General features: G+C 41.0%; 1 protein-coding gene across 1 annotated transcript; it reads left to right on the top strand.

The window, feature by feature from the left end:
• Window positions 1–3,429: 3,429 nt before the first annotated feature.
• On the top strand, window positions 3,430–8,048 carry fezf2 (FEZ family zinc finger 2). The gene is made up of 5 exons (XM_033625923.2): window positions 3,430–3,588; window positions 3,879–4,758; window positions 5,105–5,239; window positions 5,354–5,486; window positions 7,281–8,048. Exons 2-5 carry the CDS (start codon window positions 3,994–3,996, stop codon window positions 7,529–7,531), a joined length of 1,284 nt encoding a protein of 427 aa, XP_033481814.1. The 5' UTR covers window positions 3,430–3,588; window positions 3,879–3,993; the 3' UTR covers window positions 7,532–8,048.
• Window positions 8,049–9,120: the final 1,072 nt, after the last annotated feature.

The following is a 9,120-nucleotide window of genomic DNA, read 5'->3' on the forward strand; positions in this document are numbered from 1 at the left end:
GATTGATTGATTGATTAAAACTATACACTTGTAAAAAAAAATCTGTCATTGGCTCCAAATTTGGTATCTAAAATTGTACAATTGTTTGGAAAAAAGAACAGAGAGCACTGAAAATAACAACAACAAATAAATAAATATATAAAAGACACGAGGAAGAGGTTTGCCACATCCAGCCAGTATGTGTGACCCTTGCATGCCTGCAGGCAAGAAGCAAAAGTCCCTTAAATCAATGCTTGAGCTAATTGCTGTTAGAGCTGAATAGAGGGGCCTGGGTGACAGCAATGGGATCAATGTTTATTGTGTGGATGAGCCGGCAATTGTGCCTGAATAAACTCAAATTAGAGTATTTTTGCCCTATTTCCATATGACTAGCACCAAGACAACAGGCATTAATCCCTCCATGCTGAGCTGCAGGTGTAAAACAAAACAGACTAGGGATGTTTCTTAAGGTTATTAACAGGAAAACTAGTGTTACAGGACAGTGACATGCTGGGTAAGTCTACAGGGCTGAAGGTAAATCATCACCTTCCTCCAGCTACAGTAAAACATGGACCATCAGTGATTACAAATAGAGGACGATTAGTTCAGTTGAGCAGGGCTGGTTTTTTCAGACAAATACAAGACCTGAGTATACCCAGAACAGGTCGCTAGTCATTCTGTGGTTATAAAAGTGTTATTTTGGTCCAGATGCTTTACAACACTGTCAGTGGTCAAACAGTCCATTGGAAAGGTCTCCCTAATGTTTTAAAGGGCTTGCTAAAAAGACAAATCAAGTGACCTGCTGGAGCAGGTCGCAAGCAACCTGGTATCCCCTCAGTAGTTCCTCCTAATGCACGCACATGACTGGTGTGTTAAACACAGGTAAATGCTTTATTACTCGTTAATTAAACCATTAGTTACCACTTATAAATCCTTTAATGCGCCTCATAGAGCCCGTTGGCAAGACTTTATGTTGGGTTGTGTTTCGGCTGGGCCGTATTTCAGTACTGTTGGTGAGTGTTGGGAAAGTTACTTTTGAAATATGATAGCTTACAGATCACTAGTTATCCTGTTAAAATGTAAAAAGGAATGTAACTATTTTCATATCAAAGTAATGTCACTTATTACATTTGATTAGTTTTTGATTAATTTTCTGAGAAATGTTTCAAACTGAAGAAGCGGAGAAGTCCTAACAGATTTAAACCAGGCAGTGTAGCCCGCACAACAGCCCCCAACACTGATTACTGTCAAACTTTTATTAGAAGTTCTTCAATATAATGAAAAATGTTAGTTACTCTAATGGATTACAATGACATTTATTTTGTCATTTCATTTGGTACTTTGGTACTCTATAACTAGTTCCCCAACTCACCTCCCCTCACATCTTTAAAAAATTATTTTACCTATAGCCTTTAACATGGGATGCCTCAAATACTAAAGAACACAATCATCAATCATATTTTTTCTCATATCTTCAGACTCAGTAATATTAATAATATAAATTAAACCTTTTACCATGTGAAATGAAATATGGCAGATCATAACAGATCCAGGGTGGAGTCAGGTAATCTGGGACACTGTTTGGTAGGTTACCACAAAACAACTAAAACTCTGAATACTACTTTAAATGTTGATTTTAAAACTTGTTATGGCTCTCTGCTATATTTCTATGAAGAAAATATGTTGCTTAGTAAAACAATTCAGAAACTGTGGACCTCAACAGTGTTTTTTTCTGGACTTTTTTGGCTGACATGGACTCACTCCATCATCTTTAAAAAAAAATTAAGCGACAAAAAAACTAAAAATGTCTACAATATCATAACTCATGACTCTATGGCACCTGGTAATCTAAAAACATTTACTTCAGAAAAATGTGCCATTTTAACATTGTCCCATTTTACCTGAATGCATTAAGTGCTCACTCAAAACCTTTTCCTGTAAAAACTAAAGTGTATTGTGAAAGTATTTTGATTATAAATCAAACATTTAATAAAACGCAACATCCTACAGCCATTTTTGCTGTTATGCCTGTATTGTTTTACCTGCAGTACTCTTGTTACCAATAAGAGATATCAACATGTTTGCACTCTAAAAAAGAACACACTGGTTAAACTTAAAATTAAATAAGGTACAAATTTGCAACTACCTTTGTAAGTAGTTACAGCCCTGGTGTTACTGAGTAAATGCAGTCTGACAAACTCAATTAGGTTAGTACAACCAGCATGATTTGCTTTGACCTTAAAAAGCTTAGGTTCAACCAACTTAATATTAATCCAAACAATATGCTGATATTTAGTGGTCAAGTTGTTTTATTAACATTCTTCTAACCAATTTATTTTAATGCAATCCTAGTCAAAAATGACCATGCAAATTGTTAACTTTAAGTAATTTCACTTCAGTCAGAATAAATAACACATTTCAGTTCCAGTATTTATGATTTGACTCTTAAACGTATTATCTCCAAACAATAAAAAATGGTTGTTTCATTTAAAGGACATTTGTAACAACAACTCAATAACATGTTTGGTCAAGACATAAAACCTTATTTGTCATCTGATGTCTCAAATTACCTGACTTCACCCTACATGGAGGTAAGGCTGTGCTAATTATAATAATATTCATTTTCTTCATTAGGCCCATTCACTCCCCACCCTCCCTCGTCCTCAGCAGACGTGTTGCATGAACTCTGTCCCCTCCCTCTGTCTTGATGGGAGTCCCTCAGGTAAAATGGCCTGCAAACACATGAATCCAACACGGCCCTTGTGGCGAAAAGAAGAGAGGCTGCTGCTCGTTGTAACTCCCACAACACTGCGGATTCCAGCAAACTTCTTGTGTGCCCCTTTAGAGAGGAAAAAAAAGCCTCTCTTTTCATTTGTCCTTTCTGCCCGAGCTAAGTCTTTTCTTTTTCCTCTCTCCCTCTTTAATCCGTCCCTCTATTTCAGGAAGAAAAAAAAACACAAAACCAGGTTCACGCAGTGCTTTAGTGGCTAAAAGTGAAAGAGCTTGTGTTTTTTCTTTCTTTTTTCCCCTCCCTGCGCTGAGTTGAGCCTTGAATCGCTCTGGAAAATTGCTTCTTTTGAATGGAGGGAAGGAGGAACAACGTTTAATAGGATCCAAAGGGAGTCTCTGCTCTTAAACAGGTGGAAATTGGACGTCCTCGAATTTATACAAATAGTAAGTAAGTATATAAGCCGGCGTGGAAAAGGAGGGATCCCATCTCCGAGGATTAGCAGCTTTCTCCTGGAAAACATTTCCCAAAGTGAAAAAGAAAAAGATTACTGTGTTGTTAACCAAATGAAAGCTGGAGACTGATACAACTTTTCCAACGCGTGTTTAACGACCAGTTATGATGATGATATTTTCACCTGTTCTAGTGAGGGACATGGTTTTATATTTGATATGTCATATAGAGTAACCTGTGCCACCCCCTCTACAGATTTGTTTGTGAGGGCGCGCAGGTTGATGAAGGCGTCTCCCTGTCACCCAGTAGAGTTTGGGTGCCCGCTGATGTCAGGAGACAGTGATCCGCGCTGAGGAGGGGCGGGCGCTGCCAACATGTGACAGAGAGCAGTCGGCTGGTTTCTCCACACCCATCTGACCATTAAAGAGGTAACCTCCAACACCGACTCAACTTCATGCTCTCTCATTCTCCAGGAGCTCCGACTACAACATTTTTTGTCTTTTCTCCCTCCTCTGCCCTCTCCTTCCTCTTCTGCTTCCTAACGAGCTCTGTAATGTCCTGTTAATTTTGTGTGCACTAGTTAATGAGCATTAATCCATCACCCCTGGATGCTATTGTTGCAGGGGGGATGGCCATTTGAATGCAAATGCGTGACACTGTGACAGCAAGGTGCTTATTAAACTGATGTGTCCTCCTGTCTTTTCTGCTGGGAGCTCAGGAGAGTGAAAAGACGCGGGGCAGCTGGAGGAGCGGGTCGGACTATAACCGGGAGTTGCTCACACCAAGTTCTGCTCTGCTGCAAACAAAACAAAAACAACAACATCAACAACAAAATGGCAAGTTCTGCTTCCTTGGAGACGATGATGTCCTGCGGTAGGACCGGACCGTCCGCGGCTCCTAAGACCCTTGCCTTCTCCATAGATCGGATCATGTCCAAGAGCTCGGAGCCGAAGGGGAGCGCGGAGGAGCGCTCAGAGGGGAAGAAGCTGCTGGGGCTGTGCTCCCCGATCCCCTGCATGATCCCGCTGCAGCCTTTCAGCTACGACCTCCAAGCCAAGGCGCTCATGAACTACTCGGAGCTGTGGAGAGCCAGTTTCAGGGGGACTTTTTGCGGCTCGGCAGCCGCTCCGTGCAAAGGGAACTGCGGTATGTGCGGCAAAGCGGAGCCGGGCTTGAAACAGCCGCTGTTGACGTCGGGGAGCAGGGTGGTGAAACCGCAGGTCATCCACCAGGCCGTGGCCGTGCCCAGCGGCGGCTCGCTTTACTATCTCAACTACCTGGACTCTGCGTACCAGCAGTCGGAGCTGTTGGCCGGACACTGGTTCTCCAACCCGCAGGCCCAGGCCTCTCTGTCGGCGCACCACAGACTGTTGCTGCTGGAGAACGCCAAACTTGCCGGGGTGGGGGGCGACAAGCTGCCCACACCTCAGTACCCGCACAAGGAGCATCTGCCGGGGCAGCTGGACCAGATAGTGAAGGAGAACCACGGCCTGAGCGCAGAAAAGAACGGCGTCAAGACGCACAGCAAACTCAGCAGCAGCAGCAGCAGCGCTGCAGACGGAAAACCCAAAAACTTTACGTGTGAAGTGTGTGGAAAGGTACGCACTTTTGCATACTAATGTATATAGGCTATATATTTATATTTATTTATTTATCAATTATAAATAAAAGAGTTAAAATTTGGAGTCAACATTTTATCAAATATTGTCAGTGAAAATAAAAGAATCTGCAAATGTTTTCCATTAAAACGAAAATTTCTCCTCAGAGTTAAAAAAATAATAATTCTTTGGCAGCAATCAGATAAATATTTATATTCATATATATTTAGCTACATGTATTTGATCTAAATTCGATGTATTAACGCAGGCAGATTTCTGAGCCACTCTATAATCGCTGGTGGTGTTGTCTAAAATAACATCCTCGGTGTTTTTGTATCCTCCGCAGGTTTTCAACGCACATTACAATCTGACCAGACACATGCCGGTGCACACCGGAGCTCGGCCCTTCGTGTGTAAAGTGTGCGGGAAAGGATTCCGACAGGCCAGCACGCTGTGCAGACACAAGATCATCCACACACAGGTGAGACGCAGCGCATGAAGATTTATTTTCTTTATCTGTTTCTGGCTTTTAAAAATTCCACATTTTATTTTCGTTGTAACTGAATTTTCTTCTCTTTCATTCCGCCGTGTTCAGGAAAAGCCTCACAAATGTAATCAGTGTGGGAAAGCGTTCAACAGAAGCTCCACACTCAACACTCACGTACGGATCCACGCCGGGTACAAACCTTTTGTTTGTGAGTTCTGCGGGAAAGGTTTCCACCAGAAAGGTAAATGGCATCTTTAAAACACTCATGTGCCGAGTTACAATGAGCATTAATATTCCAAACACTTTTGGCAGCTTTTCCTAGTTGTCTTTTTTATTTTGTATTTGTTTATTTTTGGCTCTTATTGTTGCCCCTAACATGGTTTAAATATTCCTATAATATGTCGATAGTTAGTGTGCAAGAGTGTGTATACAAAGCCAAAAAAAAAATCGTTATTTTGCCTGTTGTTGCGTCCTAAAATATATTCTCAAACCTAGAAAAAAAAACCTCCGCGCATGGTGAAATTATCAAATCTTTTTCCACTGATGAACTTGTTAAGATTTTCAGGACTGAGAAACTAAATGCTCCGTGATTTTAGGAATTCCTACACTGTACCTCTGGTGATGTTTTTCCCGTCTCCTAATGTTACACTCTATTGATACAGTATTTTCTCGTTGTGATAGTATTCAGTGTTTCTCCTGCATGGTTTGATTTATTTTTGAAATAGATTAGATCACTGCGTTTAATTCGGCATGAAGAAATATGAGTTCTCCCCAAGCAATGAGAGTTTAGTATTGGTGTTTGTTCTCAGTGAAGGAATCCTGGGATTTATGGGATTTGTTCGCTGCTGAAACTAATATCAGGAGCAGTAAAAGCAGCTGCCCTGAGTGATCTGTGAGAGGGAATGAAAGGGTAAATAATTGCAGGCCCACTGATGAGCATGACGCGATCAGTGGAAATAAGACATGTCACTTTACACAGACTAATTCTCCCTTCAAGACGGCAGCATTTGCTCTGGGTCAGCTGCTAGACCTCGGCCACGTTGGGAATCGGGGCCTGTGTTTTTTTGTTAACTTGTCGCCGCGCTTGATTTTGACAAAGTTTGACAACTTCTTGACTCCGACGTACAAAACCTTGATTAACGAAGGCTCGGCGGAGCGGAGGGACAGAGGAGGCTCTAACTTCACAGTGAACTGCTGACCTTGGCGGGGAGGAAAGAAAAGAGGAGAAAAAGAGGGCCTCTTCCATCCTCAGTTTCTGAGGAGATTCCCAGTAAACAGCAGTGTCTCACTGTCCCCTCCTGCTCCTCCTCATCCCTTCTTAAATAATGATCCGTCTTTAGTTATTTCAACTGTGAGCTCACAGGGGAAACATCTGCAGTGGGGGTGATTATTCTGTTCACATTTACTGCTGCTTCATTTGTGTTTCCACATGAAGACGGACTTCTTACAATGCATATTGGCTTTATAATTCTACAGATAATATTTTTTAATCATGTTTTGGTGGTGGAGTGAAGCTGCTGTTCTGTTTATATGCAGTGATTATTTTTATTGATTCCATGCATTATTTTGCAGAGAAAAGAAATTGAATCTGTCAAACATCTTAATTTTGGGCTGGAAAATGTTTATGTAATGGAATGTCATTTTCACTTGAAGTTACAGGAAGTCTGATGTGATGTGAAACTGCTGAAAGGATGACTTACCGTTTTGATAAGTGCTTGTAAAAAAAAAAAAAAAAAACAGCAGCTGGTTTGAACTTCTTCAGTCTGAGAATTTGCTGCTTTTTACCATTTAATCCTTTTGGGGATTTTTTAACTGCCGGTCAGAATAAATTTGAAGACATAAATTTTGACTCTGGTGACTGAGATAAAATTGTATCTTCTTTTACATTTTAAAGATGAAACCATCAGTAATCAATCGGTAATGAAAATCATAGATGTAGGTTTCAACTTGTTGAGTTCAGTGACATTTCCTCATGTTTCTGTTCATCTAATCCTCACTCTCTCATGCATCCATTGTTCCTTTTTCAATTTCCCAGGAAACTACAAGAACCACAAGCTGACGCACAGCGGGGAGAAGCAGTACAAGTGCTCCATCTGCAACAAGGCCTTCCACCAGATCTACAACCTGACCTTCCACATGCACACACACAACGACAAGAAGCCCTTCACCTGCGCCACCTGCGGCAAGGGCTTCTGTCGCAACTTTGACCTGAAGAAACACATCAGGAAGCTGCATGACAACGTCTTCACCGCGGCCACGGAAGCCTCCAGAGAGCTGCAGAGCTGAGGCCGCAACACATTCTGATATTCCACCTCAGACTGTTAGGCCTCAAAGAGACTGGCTTAGTTCCTCCACGTTGAACAGTTTTTGAAAGTCCAGAGAGAAGGTGGAGGGGTCCAATGAAATTGGACATAGGATCCTGCCCAAGTGTGCCAACAGTGACACTGTAGGGAACAGACCAGAAGGTACAAAGACACCTCATACTCACACTGGGTCCCATACTGTAGGATTATTATAGGGATGTTTTTCTGCCCAGATAGAATTTCTTCCTGTGTTGCCAGTTACAAGCATCAAACATGGGAGAAATCGTCTGCCTCCATCATGGAACTGTAAATAATAGGTTATGGAAATTTAAAAAATGATATTTAAAATGTGAATCATTGCCATGTTGTGTATTTCACAGGAAAAAAATGTTAATGTGAATAAATAAGTTATAACTTATAATGAAAAATGAATGTTTGAGCCATGTTGTTTGCATTTTTTGAAGGCATTTGAAAATAAAACAATGAATGATGAAAGCGACTAAGTTCAGAAACTTTGTTTTTTAATGTACGAGTTACAGATTTCAGAAAACACACAAACAAATAGAGAAACATATCCAAAACTAAGAGCATGTCAGAGCTTAAAACGAGTAAATACACAATGACGATTAACAAGCAGAACCAAACAGGAAACAGCAACATTTCAAAAACAGCTGCAGAACTTTGAAATTTTATGATTTGTTTAAATTTGTGAGCCGTTGTTTTTTTGTGAATTAACTTTTAATTGTTTGATTTGTGTGTAATTGTATTTTGTTGAGGGTGTGTTATTATTATTTTTATATTGTTGCTGTGTTTTAACCCTCAGGACCAGTCATCTGAAACACACTATGAGATGACACCTTCAAGATGACAGCTTTGTTTAAATACATAGATTTCATAAATCATATTTTTAAGCCAAATAACAGCATCAGTAACTGTATTTACATTAAATACATAGGCTATTAGATGATGCTTATATTTACAGTGACTTACAATAAGTGACTTTAACTGGTTTGCAACAACAAAAATTGCAAGAATCATGCATCAGCGTCATCAAATGTGCTGATCAAGTGCTACATTTAGCATTTTGAACAGATGAATCTTCAGTCTGCCTTGATGTCAGTGTTTGTGGCATCATTGTGGAGCCTGAACAACAAACAGTCGTGACCGGTTTAAATATGATGCCCAGTGTGGTTCAATGACAACATCACAGCATACGTCACTGTATATTACTGCACAGGCATCTGTCCGCTAAACTTTGTGGGTGTTTTATTTTGAAGTGTTGTTAAACCACATATAGACTCAGCCTGGCTCTACTGTATGCTCTGCAGCCACTTTGTTTCCCCATTTATTGACAGACACGATCTTAATAATGGAGCATTTACACTTGACTCCGGCGTAATAGCGCAAATGATCAGAGATAACATGGGCCCTTGAAAGCGAATTACATTAACCAGCTAAACGGCTGGGGGACGCTTGATTGGGGAGGAGGGAGGGATGAGGGGGGGTGCACTGTCGCATCCGGAGCCGCTCATCAGAACGGGAGATAATGGAGCACTCAGGCCGCAGCTCCTC

Source organism: Epinephelus lanceolatus, chromosome 1 (assembly GCF_041903045.1).
Source record: "Epinephelus lanceolatus isolate andai-2023 chromosome 1, ASM4190304v1, whole genome shotgun sequence".
Taxonomy (NCBI): domain Eukaryota; kingdom Metazoa; phylum Chordata; class Actinopteri; order Perciformes; family Serranidae; genus Epinephelus; species Epinephelus lanceolatus.